Genomic DNA, 17,069 nt, shown 5'->3' with positions numbered 1-17,069 from the left:
TCAACCTGGTTCTGGCTCCAGAACCCCAGTCCCCCGGTGTGCGGCCTGCTGGTCCTGATGAGACAGGAGATGGATCACAGCGGGCCGGGGGCCCACCTGCACCCCGGGGACACCTGTTTCTACCTCCGACTGGAACACGCTCCCGCATGGGCCCAGCGACACGAACAGCACAGCCAGGAGAGCTTCACTAGGTCTGTGTGTGTGTGTGTGTGTGTGTGTGTGTGTGTGTGTGTGTGTGTGTGTGTGTGTGTGTGTGTGTGTGTGTGTGTGTGTGTGTGCAGGTGCATTTTTGTGTGTATCTGTGCATTCGTGTGTGGGTGTGGGTGGGTATCTGTGGGTGTGTGTATCTGTGTGTGGGTGTGTGTGTGTGTGTGTGTGTGTGTGTGTGTACAGGTGCATTTTTGTGTGTATCTATGCATTCGTGTGTGGGTGTGTATCTGTGTGTGTGTATCTGTGTGTGGGTCTGTGTGTGGGGGTGTATCTGTGTGTGTATCTGTGTGTGGGTCTGTGTGTGGGGGTGTATCTCTGTGTGTGTGTGGGTGTGGGATTTGATTAAAATCTTAACAGATATGTCTGTTTGTGTTGAAGTGTACACTAATGTGTATGTTTGGTTGAAGTCTTCGTGTGTGTGTGTGTGTGTGTGTGTGTGTGTGTGTGTGTGTGCGCTCCTGCAGGGAGACGCTGGTGCAGGTGGTGTCAGGCGCTGGGCTGCTGGTGTGTTATAAAGCTAAGGACCTGCTGCGCACGGCCCTGCAGCACTACAGACCGCAGATCAGCTGGAAACAAGGCAAGGCTCCGACCCGCATCTAGAGCTGGACTCGCTTATCATGATCACACCATTGGGATATTTCACAATGCATAACTGGGAAACAAAGCCGGGCTTGAAGTGGCAGTCACTCATATATCAGCCTGACTAATCTGAATTTAGATTGATATCTTAAGTCTGATGGCAGCTGCAATCTGGGTGAAGGGGGCACCTCACTTTCTTCCACTTCACATTTTGTTTGACCAATCATGCCTCCGGTGGCCGGTGTCTGTAACTGCGTTATTCTTTGACACAAACTCGGCTAGTAATCTGAGAAAAAGTGTGTGTAAGGATTTCAGATAAAAAACACGTAGATTGGCGAATGTAGAAATACACTTATTAAAATTCCCTTCTGAAAAGTTTTATCCGCTCTCGCGAATGAGTTTGCTTCAGTTGAATATCTCCGTTACAAAACACAAAACAAGGCGTAACTCTGTTAAAAAGTTCTGCTATAACACAGCAGGTCAGTGGACTGAATCCCAGATTACTTTCCTATCACTCCCACTCTCTTAAAGTACAGCGAATTTTTTTGAGTTTGTCAGGAAAAACCCTGCTCGGTGCTCTGTGCGTCTAGTCCTCGGCTGTCGTATCCAGGATCCCCAGGTGTCAGGCTGGCTTCTGGACCCTGCGGACCCAGCCACCTGCTACCAGGACCTGATCAAAAAACATCTGAGACCCTCTCCTCCACAGCCAGCCCCGGGAACCAGCAAGGTGAGGAGTGCTGCGTCTCCAGAGGGGGGCGGGATTGTTTGGGCAGTCCTTCTTTTACTCTGAGATGGAAAAGCATTTTTTTGAATGACATCGGGAGGTGGTATCTGTCATTATGCCTTGTTGTGTAGTGACAGTTTAACCAAATTGGATTCAAATGAGAAAAACAAAACAAATTGCTAATTTGTTATTCTTGCAAACTGCCTTCTTACTTCTGCATGCTGTTTTGATTGTTTTGTAGATGTTTAAACCCCATGATGAAGCTCTATCACAAATACACTCACACGCACACGCGCACACACACACACACACACACACACACACACACACACACACACACACACACACACACACACACACACACACACACACACACACACACACACACACACACACACACACACAGTTTCATCTGTCAAAGGTCATAAGTCAGCTTGCCAGGCTTTGTGACTAGATACTCCTATGAGATGTAAGTGAGCACATAAAGGGTTTGGAAAATGTCCTGAAAAATACCTGGAGATTGCTCAGCGAAAAAGCGTGGGGCCCTGATACACCCACACACACAAACAGCACCGAGACCTCCTCTTGCATTTTCCACCCTGTTAACAAACCCCACAACGACCTCCTCCACGCTCTGGGAAGATTGATTCCCTTAATAAATCTTCACATCTCTGCCAGTAGGCCGAGAATGTGAATGCATTACCACTCTGCCATGTGCGGATCAACAGACCGGCACAGAGCGGTTGATCTTATTTTGGCTGTCTTACCCCCACCCACATCCTCTGTCTACCTCACTCTATCTCAGGCTTCTCAGGCCATCACCGGCCTCAATCTGCTCTACCGGCTTAACATGGAGCTGTGCGCCAAACTGCAGGTATGTGTTACACCCTCAGACCCTCTAACCCTGAGTGTACGTGCACACACGCACGCGCGTTGGAGTGACGGTGTACTTGTGATTGTGTTCAGAGCCAGGGCTTGTGGCAGTTGTACTCCACTCTTGAGCTCAGCATGATCCCAGTTCTGGCAGGTGAGCTGTTTCTAAATGTCCACCGTGTACAATACAAGATACAATACAACATAAGCACGTGAACCATGAGAGAATATAAGGAAGACATAACAGAGGCATTACACCATAATATCATCTTCTTCTGATCACCCTTTTTATTCTTAATGAATCTTAAAGGTACGATTAGAGTGCTGTTGTTTAAGAGTAATTTGTTCGTTTTCAGTTTTTAGCCCATTTCGATTTTAGTCGGCTCCGGGGTCATTTCTGACCAATCAGGGCATCGCTTCCCTGATTTGTTGGCTTTCAATAATAGGTGTCAGTGAGGTACAACAATTCCTAATGGTGGATTAACATGCAGAGGGAGGGAGAAGTGGCGGCGGGGACGTATTTATTGTTGTGGTTGTTAAGTTTCAAAACCCCTCATTCTACCAGTATCTATCTACTGTGCCGTGAGTGAATGAATGCGCTTCCATCCTCTTCTGTCCCTGGTGTTTCAGCCATGGAGAGCTACAGGATCCATGTGGACAGGGAGGCCCTGAAGACCACCTCAGACATGTTGGGGGTAAGACAGGGGCAGTAATATGTGCACAACATACAGTATGTTAGCCTGGGTTGCCCTTGCACCATCGTGATGGGACCAACTGAGCAGTAAGATATCATTTACAATAATATAGTTTTATATAATCGTCAATACAGCGCAATATCCATATCCAGGCATTCTACCAAAAATATTAAATACAGTAAATGTTCTTATAAATACATGAATCCATGAATACATTCATAAAACATTTATGTTAATTTGCAAACAAATGATGCACATAAGGCTGTTTGAATGTAGCTTGTGCATTGCAAGCATGGTTCCTCAATGACATTCACATTGCAGAGTCATGCTCAAAAAGCCACACACACACACACACACACACACACACACACACACACACACACACACACACACACACGCTCTCCCAATCAAGCTACTCCCCATTGAACAGAGGAGATGACAACAAAACGATTGCAATCAAAGTTTTTTTTTTTTTATTTGTCTGGCTGTCCAACAAAGTCATTCAATCATTGGTCCTAAGAAAAGGCAATACGAATAAGATTGTTTTCATCAAGGGTAATTTATACACATAGTGCACAATGTATTCCCAATGCACCGGAGCAGCACTGCATAGTTATATATTTGCGTTGACAAAGTTGAGTCACTCTGTCTCTCTCTATCACTCTACCGGTATCTCTTTCTCTGTCGCAGTCTTGCTTGCTCTCTCTCTCGCACTTTCTTTCTGTCTCTCTCTCATTGTGTGTGTGCATGCACGCACGCACACACACAATCTTAAGACTCACAGTCCCAAGCAGGGGGTTTGCTGTTGAAGGTGAGTACTGTGTGTCTATAAATAGAGAGAGAGGCTGTTTCTTCTCACTTCTCACCCGAGGAAGGAGCATCACTGTCTGTTATAACAAACACACACACACACACACACACACACACACACACACACACACACATACACACACACACACACACACACACACACACACACACACACACACACACACACACACACACACACAGACAAGCAAGCACACCCAGGTCAGCTAAACGCATGAGTGCCGCTATGAATGTGCTTTTTGCCTGGGCATCACTATGCTGCACGTACGGAAATGAATGGCTCTGAGTGCATGTCACTGCATGGGTCCTCCTCATTGACTATGTCAAGGTCACAAACACACACACACACACACACACACACACACACACACACACACACACACACACACACACACACACACACACACACACACACACACACACACAAAGAGCCTTGTATTAACTTCTCCCCCCACTGCTATTCCTCCTTTTCATTGTTCTGTCTTTTAACTCTGTGGGACACAAAACTCCCTCTGCCCCCCCCCCCCCCCATCACAGCCAGGCACACACACACACCATCACGTCCTGTCAGGGTGTTTCAGATGTGCGTTCAGATTTTGTACACGATAAACACCGGCCCACTACCCTTGACAGCCTTTAAAGTTGCTGTCACATCCACCATTATAAGGCACAGGTGATGTCGCTCAGCCAGGTGCATCTCACATGACACACAGCTGATTCTTTATGACATGTGGATCTCAATGTGGTCATTTCAAATCCCCCCCCCCACACACACACACACACAGACACACACAAAACGATTACCTGACCGAAAGGGAGAGAGATGGATTCAGAAAAGACAATGAGGATGAGGCTTTGTGAACGGATGAGGTCAGACTTAATTCAGCCCTTCCTCTTCCTCCATCCCTCTTGGCCCCATTCCCTTTATCTTCGCTTTATCTTTCTCGCTTTTTTTCCCCTCAAACCTTTTCCACACGTTAAGACTTCCTGTTTAATCCGACTTAAACCTCTTTCTTCTTTTTCTCTCTCCCGCTGGCTGCTTCTTTTCCCTCACTGTCTAACGCCTCCTCTCTTACTCTCTCTCTCTGTCTGTCTCTCTCTCTCTCTGTCTCTCTCTCTCTCTCTTGTCTGTCTCTCTCCGTCTCTCCCTCTCCCCCTCTCTCACCCTCTCTAGTCCCACTCTGCATTCCTCCTTTTTTTTTGGGGGGGGGGGGGTGGTGCTTGCCAGCTTCTCATTAAATATTGACAAGGCAGTCTGGAGCCGCTGTAGGCGGTGAACAGTAGAGAGAAATACTTTAAATTGTCTGGAGTCTGGTCATCGTAGAACACCAGTAACCGAGCCCACGCTCCCCTTTCCCCCACTCAATTTCTACTCCCAACCCTTGACTGTGTCCCCTCTCTCTGTCTTCTTCTGTCCATCATTCTGTACGGCTCGGGCCACCCGACCGCCCCCCACTGGTTAAACGTCCCCCTGTGTGTCTGGAAGTGAAACTTTTCCTGCATTCTGATTGTATTCGTATGCAGGGTCATTTCCCCCCTGTCCCTCCTGTCCCCCAGCCCGCCCCTCACTCTCAAGGACAAGGTTTGTCTTCGATGATATTCCTGATATTCGTTCATCGTGTCCTACCGCCACCTGCCGAGTGGGTTCCCGCCGGTCCCATCTTCCCCTTCCAATCACTGCCGCTGTTGTCCCCAAACCACCAGGCTCCCTCACGGCGGGCCGTTGTCACTCTTAAAATTAATTTGAGACTTGTATGGAGAGAGCAGAATATAACCCCCTGCCCCCAGAAGTTTTACTTTCACGCACATGTGGTGGGGCTATAAATAACGCTGTGTGCTGACATGTGAATGACAAGGCAAGATGGACTCCCTCCCAAACAATAAAGGGAAGAGATTCAGGAGTGAGCCGGGATGGAAACGGTCCAAAATCGAAATGGTCTCATACAGAGGCAGGAGCTGTCAGCCAGAACAGATTTTCTCATAGAGCACTGTCACTCACTTGGCATTTCCAACAAGTTACACTCAAATTATAGCTCTCAAATCATACCTGCAGAGCAGACACCTTCTCTGGCTCTCTCAGCCCCCAATCAGAAACACAGTCTGTCTCCGTCTCTCTGTCTCTGTCTCTCTCTGTCCCTGTCGCTGTGTCTGACATAAAAAGAAACCCCACCAATACCCAACGTCTTCCTGTTTACTCTGCGTCTCTTTCGGCTTTGCAGTCTAGACAGCATCGCGGATCTATAAAGCACACTGAAAACAACAAGACAACACAAGTGTACTTGATAGTGCTGCAGGGATTACAGCAGCAGCACAGCCTCCAGTGATGGTGAAGCTTTAAGGGGGGCAACACGTGCATGCAGCAACATGTGTCAACATCTGGTCCGTTCATGTAGCCATCCATGCTGAATTTGCATTCTCTCTCTCTCTCTCTCTCTCTTTCTCTCTCTCTCTCTCCTCTATCTCTCTCTTCTCTCTCTCTCTCTCTCTCTCTCTCTCTCTCTCTCTCTCTCTCTCTCTCTCTCTCTCTCTCTCTCTCTCTCTCTCTCTCTCTCTCTCTCTCTCTCTCTCTCTCTCTCTCTCTCTCTCTCTCTCTCTCTGTGTGTCATATATTCAGACTAAGATGAAGCAGTTGGAGCAGGAGGCCCATCAGGCAGCAGGACAGATCTTCCTGGTGACCAGCAGCACCCAGCTAAGAACTGTGTGTGTGTATGTGTGTCTGTCTGTCTGTCTGTCTGTCTGTCTGTCTGTCTGTCTGTCTGTCTGTCTGTCTGTCTGTCGTCTGCATAAGACATTGCATACATGTGTGTAAACAGACATGGTATGTCTCATGGTCTGTGAGTGTGTGAACTGTATTTATGCATAAATTATGTCATGTATAAATAGACTGCCCAGTGTGCATGCTTATTTGGTGTAGCTGATTCCATGTTTGCCTTGGTTAAGTGCTTTGCGTGTTTCCAGGTAATGTTTTGTCTTGTACCTCCAGGAACCCTGTAACCTTTAGTGTGTGTGTGTGTGTGTGTGTGTGTGTGTGTGTGTGTGTGTTGTTGACTGAAGGTTCTGTTTGATAAGCTACGGCTGCACGAGCGCTGTGAGAACAAGAAACTCCCCAAGACCATCAATAAACAACAGCAGTCAACATCAGAGGCTGCTGTGAGGAGCACAACCCACACACACACATGCCCGCCCGCACACACACACACACACTGAGGAAAGTGGCCAATCTGTCTGTGTGCTGGGCACATGGCATCATTGAGTGCCAATCATGCATATGGTGTACACACCATACAAATAGGTGTACACACCCACAGACAAACACACATTGAAGCTCAATCTGATAGACACACACAGTGAAGGTCATTCAAACTCAGAGACACACAAACACACATACAATGTGCATGCAGATTTACGCCCATGTATTTCTCCATGTGCAAAATTGGGTAACAGCCTTCCTAAGAGCTACTAACTGGACCCCCCACGGACACGCATTTTCACATGAATGCAAAAACAATGACACACACACTTACATACACACTTAACTTTCGCTCACACGATCTTTTATAGATAGACACACACACAGCAAAGACCTCCATGAAACAGCTTCACACTGGCATCGAATGCCTTCACACAATTTCACAGACACATAAACAAAGGTCAGGTTCACACCAACAAACACATAGACACACACATACACGCACAGGCAAATGGTGCAAAAGAGTCATCTTTTATGTGTTCTTCTCTTGTGACATGACTTTGGTTGGGATCTGTTGTTCCCTCTGTTCCACCCCCTGTGGCCATATGCATGATTGGCACTCAATGATGCCATGTGCCCAGCACACAGACAGATTGGCCACTTTCCTCAGTATGAGTCCACAAGAACGCATTGCTAATACAAGAATATTTCTTCGGGTTTGTCTACTCCTTTAAATGGCACAAAAGGTAGATCTATGGAACGAAATGCCATTGAATAAAACACAACATCGCTGATTACTTATTTATTTATTCTTGTCGTTGTTTTATGATTCGCAAGCTGTCACGTGACCTCGGAATGTAAACGTATTCATACTCAACAGCTGTTGCAGCTTCGGGACCTGCATCCCCTCCCAAAGATCATTCTGGAATACAGGCAGGTCAGTTGTACATGGTTACTATCCTCAAATCCAAGTTCATTGCAATAGCCTCTTTGTTTGGTTATTACTGCACCAACGGGTTTAACATGGTGTCTTGTCCACTATGAAAGGTTTCTCTGAATCCCCCAACACCAACTCCCCAAAATGAGAATCCAATAGAAATGATCCATTTAACCTTTAATATGGGGTACTACATCTGCTTATTATGATATCATTGTGTTTCCATCATTTTTCAATCATAAACAGAGATTGTGGAAAATGGCTGGCATTTGAGTCATCGGAGATGCACATTTTATTATCAACATTAATCCTTAATTCTAGGTTTCATGAGTTTAAGGAGAAAGGTTGACGCATCACATATTTTTTTGGGGTCAGGGGGTTCGCTTCTCCTCTAGGAAACTGCTCTGACTCGTACCTTGCAAATGCGTCTCCAAATCATATAAACGAATTACAAAATCAATTGAGGGTGTACATTTCCCCCTTGTTACATCACTCCTAACCTGTGTTTGTTCCTCAGGTCCATAAGATCAAGTCCACCTTTGTGGATGGGTTTCTGTCCTGCATGATGGGCAAGGTGAGGCTTGCATCTGTCTTGCATCTGGCTTTAGGGTGGTAGTGGTGGTGATGGTGGTGGTGGTGGTGATGGTGGTGGGGGTGCCAAGTCTGGTCAGAGAATTGTGACAGTAGACTAACCGTCCAATCAGTCAGCCAGACACTGATTCTGAACTGAGCATCAGGTCGTTCTGAGCACACCATTTGTGTGTGTGTGCGGTGTGCGCTTGTGTGTGTCCCCGCATGACCGTTCTTACGTGTGTGCGCACACTGTAATTATTATTCCTGATTTGTTTTTAAATACCTTCCATTAAAATGGATAATGGATACCAAAAACAAATTGGTCTTTCACGTAATTGCACAGAAACCAAGTTGAACAATTATAAGCTTTTATTATACCTGCCTTGATTGAGTAATCATATGTAAATTGCTAATTAGTATTCCAACTTGCCTAATTTTCACTTAATGTTAATCACAATTGGCAGCCATTGTGTGAATTCAGCCTGTTTTGTATTTCATTGTTCTCTCTCTCTCTCTCTCTCTCTCTCTCTCTCTCTCTCTCTCTCTCTCTCTCTCTCTCTCTCTCTCTCTCTCTCTCTCTCTCTCTCTCTCTCTCTCTCTCTCTCTCTCTCTCTCTCTCTCTCTCTCTCTCTCTCTCTCTCTCTCTCTCTCTCTCTCTCTCTCTCTCTCTCTCTCTCTCCCCCCCCCCCCCCCCCCCAAGAGCTACATCTCCTCTACCTGGCTCCAGACCAGCGCAGTGACCGGACGGATTTCAGCCAAGCATCCGGTTAGTGAACACGCCCCAACTAGTGACACTATTAATAAAGTATAATGTCCATGCATCAATGTCCTATTAATGCAATGTTAATAAAACAGGAAAACACTAGAACGTAACAACATTTATATAACTAAATAACATAATTCTAAGCTGTATTTGGTGTCAAGGTCATTTTGGCTATTGCAATGTAACGCTATGAATAATACCCTTATTAATATAATACAAACCATTAAATAAATAATGAGGAGTCTGGAATAAGTCTGGAAAAAGACTTCTGTTAAAGGACTGAAATACTAAAATATTCACACTGCTACACTCACATGCACTCCACTCACTCACGCACCATGGCCCCTCAAAATAAATAACGATGAGTGCTCCACAATTACAAACACATTTCAGATTATAGCATCTCAGATCTTTCTCCCCTCTCTGTCTATCTGTCTGTCTGTCTGTCTCTCTCTCTCTCTCTCTCTCTCTCTCTCTCTCTCTCTCTCTCTCTCTCTCTCTCTCTCTCTCTCTCTCTCTCTCTCTCTCTCTCTCTCTCTCTCTCTCTCTCTCTCTCTCTCTCTCTCTCTCTCTCTCTCTCTCTCTCTCCCTCCACTCCGTCTCTTGCTCTCTTTCTTTCACAGTCTTTCACTCTCTGCCACACCACTGCTCTACGTGGTGTGTGGCCTCAATGGAGTCGAGTTGTCAAAAGGTTAAGGCTAAGACTATTAGTAAATTGATGGCTCTGTTGCTTGCCTCAAGGTGTGGAAATGGAGGGAGAGTTGGTCTTCCTGGGGTCTGTCTGTGATCCTTGTTTAACGGGAACATCCTGTACGGATCCAACTTTTCCTTGCTCATGCAACATTAGTAGTTAATCAGGAAATATTACAACTTTAATGTCTGCTCTGCACTAACTTGTGTGTGTCGGCAGCCCACAGTATGTCTTGATGCTGTTTTACGTATTATAAAATGTTTTCTAGTTGTTATCTCTGCAGACAAAGGATCAAACAAAGTCTTGTGTTTCAAGAGCAGAACTTTGTTTCTCAAAGCAACTCTCATGTCTGGTCTGACGGCTTGTATATACTAACATAGACTGTGTCTCATCTTCTCCATCTTATGATGCACCTCTCCTTTTATCTCATTACACTCTTACTTTAACTCGCACGTGTGTGTGTGTGTGTGTGTGTGTGTGTGTGTGTGTGTGTGTGTGTGTGTGTGTGTGTGTGTGACAACGAGACCACTGGTCCTGTCAACATAGTGCAAAGATAAGCTATTGACTCCAGACACCCGCTCACACACACACACACACACACACACACACACACACACACACACACACACACACACACACACACACACACACACACACACACACACACACACACACACACACACACACACACACACACCTTTTTAACCTTTTTAATCTCACGAGGCAATTTCAGGCTGGGTCTGAGCTGAGCCGTGAATTGATCTATGTGGCTGTAGGAAAGCTGTTATTTAACAAGGCTCTCTACAAAATCTGCCGCTGCTGACAAGTGGAATTTGATCAAGCGTTTACTATGTGTGTGTGTGTGTGTGTGTGTTTTTGTATGTGTTTATGTGTGTCTTCATGCTTCTGTTGTTGTACATACGCTTGCGTCATATACAACCTGATTAAATAATTTTATGATATTTCATAGACTAATTCGATTACCATAATATCATGTCACTGGCAACAAGTAACCTAACGTGATTTGAACCTTCTGCTGAACTAACACATTTAAAAAATACAACTTGCATGTAACATGTACACATTTCTATTTGTGTCTGCGGCTATGTCATAATTGTGTCTTTATGTCTCTACCCATGAATGCTTGTATCTGTCTTTGGTCTCCTGTGTACGTCTGTATTTATTACAACTGCGGCTTACTCATAGTCTGGCCTTTCCTGACCCGCGGACAGGTAATGCCATTTCCAGAGAGCTGGATCTAAACTGAGAACCGAGTGAGTGAGAGACTATTAGATTCAGTGTGCTAGAAAAGCCATTAGAATCAGATCTGCCCCGGTGCCTCACTTGACCTGAAGCTGTGCAGCTCAGCATGGAGATATGATTTCAGGAGGCGCACACACACACACACACACTGGAAACGCTCAGGAAGAGATCATCATTGTATTTTTGTCCTAAGGCTTTATCGGGCCACGCACGGCTGGGGTAAATTCTAGTGTTGAGAGATTTGCATTTGTTTTCTGATAACAGCAGGGCTACAGCCTCATCCCCGTTGTGAATTAATGCACAACATTTGCTTGACTCCCCTAAGCTGGCAAAACGTAACATTAGCAAAATAAACCTGTCAACGCTTAACATACTAGCGTAGCAAGATAGCAAAGGAAAGAACTCACAACAAAATAACAACGGAAGATGATCCTTCGATCGATGTTTGAATAGATGGTGCATCTCAGGCATTTATTTTTGGTGCATTTACATGCCCAAAAATGAACATGTATATGTACAGTATTGGTCGGACCATTAATGTTTCTAGGAACACATAGTGCAAGCTGAACCTTTTTAGTTTGAGACAGAAATACGACCCGACCCCCTTCTATTTGTACAGATTTGCAAGTGTCCCTGTCTGAGCGGGATGATGAGTTCCTAGGCGCGCCGTTACCAAACAGCCATCCAATTCGGAGCGGCGTGGCTCGTGCATTACAGCACACCTTGAGGCAGATTATTCCTAACGTATGAGAGAGATTGAGTAGAGCGGGACAGAACTATTAAGTCCCAAACACCACACAAATACAGGAGACGTCTTTAAATCCAGCCTCGCACAGGAAGAACGGGGCGATAATTACGACGGGATGTATTCCACCCAGCTGGTGAGGCAGATTCCGCCCAGGTCGGCTGGGTCTGGGGTGATACTGGAAGTGAGTCTCGCTCAGCCCTGGCTTCCTGCTTTGCATTTATCACTGAAAGGATTTGGAGGGCGCATGCTGCTTTTAAGCCCAAAACAGGCGCACACACACAATCCCCCCGACGGTGAATATGCACACGCACGTTGTACACGTGCATGTGCACACACACATGCACGAATTCAAATGAGGATCGGGTCCAAGGCGGTCTTATTTCTGCTTTCATCCTGGGTTCTTGTGAGGTAACGCCAGACGGCAATAACACAAGGCTGGGTGGAGGATTTCTTAAAAAAGCAGAAATGTGTGTGTGTGTGTGTGTGTGTATGATTTGTGTGTGTGTGTGTGTGTGTGTGTGTGTGTGTGTGTGTGTGTGTGTGTGTGTGTGTGTGTGTGTGTGTGTGTGTGTGTGTGCGCGCGCGTGTAAGCATCAGACATGAATATATACCGTCCATCCCTCAGTTCCTCGTGGTCTGTTGGGAAAACAAAAAAAGTATTTGCAACCTTCAAACACACGCACAACCGCCTCCATTCACATCCCCCTCCCCCCCACAAACTTCTTATTACTCTCTTTCATCTTCTTCCTTCCTTTCCTCTCTGTGCGTTACATTGTGTGTGTGTGTGTGTGTGTCTGTATGCGTAATAACACCATCAGCTGTTGCACACATAGAGGTAGCACACACAATGGCACAGAGATGCTTGGGTGATGTGCCACACACACACACAGACACATTGATCCGACAGTCAGTCATTTGTCGTGGTTCTGTGTGTGTGTGTGGGTGTGTGTGTGTGTACGCGCATTTGGTGTGATTGAGACAGAGAGAAGGGATTAATGCTGATATGTGAATCTAGGAGGCTTAGTCGTTATTAAGGCTTTCGGACGCTGGGTCTTCACATTTGTTACCTGGAGAGAGTGTTTGTGTGTGTGTGTTTGTGTGTGTGTCTGTTTGTTTGCATGTCAATACAGAGTTGTGAATGACAATACACAATACTTTGATTCACCACAAGCATGCTTGCTAGAAATATAGCTAGCTATTTCGGTTTTACCTGCCAATGACTGCAGCCCAGAGGCCTGCATAAGAGGGTTTCACCTGGTTACACGGCGGACAAGAGAGTTACAGTGATCCATGACTGGTCGAAGGTCCAGCCGCCTTAGGGCGGTCTGCTGTGAGAGCATTGTTTCAGTATTTTACTTTTATGAGTCATTTAGTGCTAACAGAGGCTTTCACGATGTGTAACTCTATCATTAATCTGCCTATGCTGGAGCTGCAAGATTTCTGTCGCTTTGTGTGTGTGTATCTGTGTGTGTGTGTGTGTGTGTGTGTGTCGGAGTTTGTATCTGAGTGTGTGTTTGTAGTGAGTGATGAGTCATTAAAGTGGCGCAGTGTGATTAAATTACCCCCACACCAGCACAGCACTACCTTCTCTCTCTCTCTCTCTCTCTCTCTCTCTCTCTCTCTCTCTCTCTCTCTCTCTCTCTCTCTCTCTCTCTCTCTCTCTCTCTCTCTCTCTCTCTCTCTCTCTCTCCCCCATTGTGCTTGCCCCTCCTTGTCCCTCCTCTCAGCATCTTTTTCTCTATCCTCCACTCCCCCTTTCCTTCTCAACCCTTTCTCAGTTTTTGCTGAATCTCCTCATCTCCCAGGAGTCTTCGACAGCGCTGTGATCTCTGTAAAAAGCTCAAGCACTGATACAAAATGGCTACATCCTTTCTTTTGTTGTTTGTGCTTGTGTTTGTGTGTGTGTGAGTGTAAATGTAAATGGACTGCATTTATATAGCGCTTTTTCTAACCATTGGCCACCCAAAGCGCTTTACAATATTGCCTCACATTCACCATTCACGCGCACATTCACACACCGACGGCGGAGTCAACCATGCAAGGCGACAGCCAGCTCGTCGGGTGCTAACATTTAGGGTTAGGTGCCTTGCTCAAGGACACCTCGACAGTCAGCTAGGAGGAGCCGGGGATCGAACCAACAACTTAGGTTACCAGCCAACCCGCTCTACCACCTGAGCTACTGCCGCGTGTGTGTGTGTGTATGTTGTGTAGGTGTACTCTTGCCTGGTGTGCGTGTATTTGTGTTTCATGGATCTCGGTGGCTTTTATCTCTATCACTTAGGTTTACATAATACGAGTCAGCATGAGCGCAAGTGGTGCTTGCTTGCGCGAGAGCGTTTGTGTGTGCGCGATGGCTGTGCTGTCGGCGATTTGTGTGTTATTACCGGGCTCGCAGAGGGCGGTTGTGCCATGCTGCTCTTCGTCATCGCCTTGTCAACGGGGAGAGAGAGTCAGGCACAGCCTGAACTCTGGCTCTGGCTATATTTAACTTTTTACACTGTTTCTCCCAATGTTAGGTGGCCACAATACGGTGCTGGGTGAAATACTGCTACGTCATGCCGAGGCTCAAACAGAAAACAAATATTCACTTCGTCCTGACAAGGACAAACCCCAGCTGTCATGTTTTGTTCTGAAATAAACGCAAGGCTCTTTCTCTCCTCCAGTGCATTTTCCCCTTTGTTATACCTGATGCTCTGGCTTGCATAGCTATCGTAATAAAAGCGAAAGGTCATCCACTCAGCGGAGCGTGCGTGGTTGATGGCTGGAGGGGGGATCGTTTGAGTCAGACTGATTGGACTCTGGGGCTGGGTGAGGCTGCACACCTGTGGTGTGTAGAACAATCAATGCACGCAGGGTAAACCAACCAATCAACTCCCACACAGTCCAGAGAGCTGTGTCGTACCGCTACTGAACATCCGCCCGACTGTTACAATTCTACCAACTCTGAAATAAACCGGTTTGCTCAGCATCAACCTGTGTTGCCGTCATCACCGGAGCCAATAAAGCACCTAGGTTGCGTGTAGCGGACACATAGGTGGTGTGTGGCAGGGAGAACGGCTCGTGGGAGACACTCGTTTTGAAAAGATTAATGTACACATTTTTTTACTTTTGCAGTCGTTTTTGTACACTCATGAATGAATTACTAGTCTCTCCAATTCATACTTCACCAGTAGAACATTTAAAGTGTTTTGCCAATAAGAAATGGTATATATATTACGACATCACACTTTTATGCTGATAGATGTCATTGAGGCCAAGCTGGCAGAACCAAAGCGCTGCCAGAATGTAAGCATTTGTCGCTGGCCCACTGAGAGTTCCAGTCCAACTTACCGTCTGTTCCCCGCCAATGAGATTAACGCAGTGTGGATAATAGCCACATCATTACAACAACAACCAATTACAAACACGCCGGGCAAAACGGACACATCTCGTCCCTCAGCGGTGCCAAATGTTTTATTAGCCACAAAACGATGGCGGCTAGCGGTTCATCTGGCCAGCGGTTGGTCCGTTTTGAATAGGTCGGTGACCATGTGACCGTGTAGGGGAGGTGATGGGTGGCGGATTGGTGTGGTGGTGTGTGGGGAGAGGAAGGGGCGAGATGCAAAGCAGTTTGCCCGTTCGGCACCATCTCCGTTGGCTTTGTGGACTTGATGGGCGCCTCAGTTTTGTAGGGAGCGAGGATGGTGTGTTGGATGGTTTGACCGAGCGTGTGTGTGACGGAGGGGCTCTGGTCAGCAGTAAGACAGTTCGCTGACCGAAGCAAGTATCCCTTTTTGCACTCATCCTTCTCCCACCTCGTCAAGAGTCATCTCTCTCCTCGACGTGTCTTATGTAATACACATGGTACATGCACGTGTTGAGGGTGTGGCGATTCCGTGCACGGGTTTGCATGCACGCACGTGTGTGATTGTGCACGTGCGCCCCTGTGTGCCTTTAAAGAAAGTGACAAGATGGAACGTCAACAGGGAATGTATGCAGTACCTGAATGAAAACAGACCAGCTCTGACCTTTTTGGACCAGGGTGGGGCATCATACTGCTGACCTATCAGATGACTCCCTGCAATCTGTGTGTGCGTGCGTGTGTGTGTGTGTGTGTGTGTGTGTGTGTGTGTGTGTGTGTGTGTGTGTGTGTGTGTGTGTGTGTGTGTGTGTGTGTGTGTGTGTGTGTGTGTGTGTGTGTGTGTGTGTGTGTGTGTGTGCGTGCGTGTGTGTGTGTTGATTTCTGCACTCCTCACTGCACCATTGTGGATCAGAGGGGAAGCTGAGACGACACATCTGAGACAGTGAATCACTTGACCTACAACACACACACACACACACACACACACACACACACACACACACACACACACACGTATACATACACAGCGAACATCACACACGGATGCACATCATATTAAAGGTGACTAAGAGGGATTCAATAAATGCATTTACCTTCTATTGTAACCCCAATACAGACGCAAATTACGTGCAAACCAAAAAAATTAAGACGCTAAACTTTATAGTTCATGTAGTTCATATTTGGCTATTGGTAAACCTGCATCCATCTCTGTGTTTTTTTTTACTGCTGTTATCTAACTTGCATCTCCCTTCAACTTGGCCCTCTCATTTCCCCCCTCTTTTCTGTGTTTCCATTCCTCTCGCCCATCCCTCTCTTTCTGCTGAATAATGGATGGCCAGTAAACGCAGAGAAGGCTTCCCTCTGTCTTCTCCGGTGGCACCTTGAAGACCACCTCCCAAGCCCGCCCCCCAGCACGCATTGCAACACACATTGTACATACAATGTATGTTGATGGGAAATGCATAAACATGCTCATCAATAAAGCCTGCCAAGGCATGCACACAAACACAAACGATCACACACACGATCTCACACACACACACACACACACACACACACACACACACACACACACACACACACACACACACACACATGTTCGGAAACAGGTAAATCTTATCGGGATTATAGTGAAACTGCTGAGTTCAGGGTAT

General features: G+C 46.4%; 1 protein-coding gene across 2 annotated transcripts in view; it reads left to right on the top strand.

Annotated features, from left to right (window-relative positions):
* Positions 1 to 17,069, top strand: part of poln (polymerase (DNA directed) nu) — a 47,163-nt gene that overhangs the window by 8,232 nt on the left and 21,862 nt on the right. The window contains exons 8-19 of one of the 2 annotated variants that reach the window (XM_030339003.1): positions 22 to 191; positions 675 to 787; positions 1,380 to 1,516; positions 2,319 to 2,387; positions 2,480 to 2,540; positions 3,017 to 3,081; positions 6,524 to 6,607; positions 6,964 to 7,059; positions 7,980 to 8,036; positions 8,554 to 8,610; positions 9,310 to 9,375; positions 14,591 to 14,793. In XM_030339003.1, the coding sequence (XP_030194863.1) occupies positions 22 to 191; positions 675 to 787; positions 1,380 to 1,516; positions 2,319 to 2,387; positions 2,480 to 2,540; positions 3,017 to 3,081; positions 6,524 to 6,607; positions 6,964 to 7,059; positions 7,980 to 8,036; positions 8,554 to 8,610; positions 9,310 to 9,375; positions 14,591 to 14,707 (1,092 nt within the window). In that variant the 3' untranslated portion in view covers positions 14,708 to 14,793. Of the gene's footprint in view, positions 1 to 21; positions 192 to 674; positions 788 to 1,379; positions 1,517 to 2,318; positions 2,388 to 2,479; positions 2,541 to 3,016; positions 3,082 to 6,523; positions 6,608 to 6,963; positions 7,060 to 7,979; positions 8,037 to 8,553; positions 8,611 to 9,309; positions 9,376 to 14,590; positions 14,794 to 17,069 lie in introns of those variants that run through there. The other variant, XM_030339002.1, reaches the window with a different exon arrangement.

The sequence above is a fragment of the Gadus morhua genome, chromosome 17, assembly GCF_902167405.1.
Source record: "Gadus morhua chromosome 17, gadMor3.0, whole genome shotgun sequence".
Classification (NCBI taxonomy): Eukaryota; Metazoa; Chordata; class Actinopteri; order Gadiformes; family Gadidae; genus Gadus; species Gadus morhua.
This window is presented reverse-complemented; position numbering and strand designations above follow the sequence as displayed.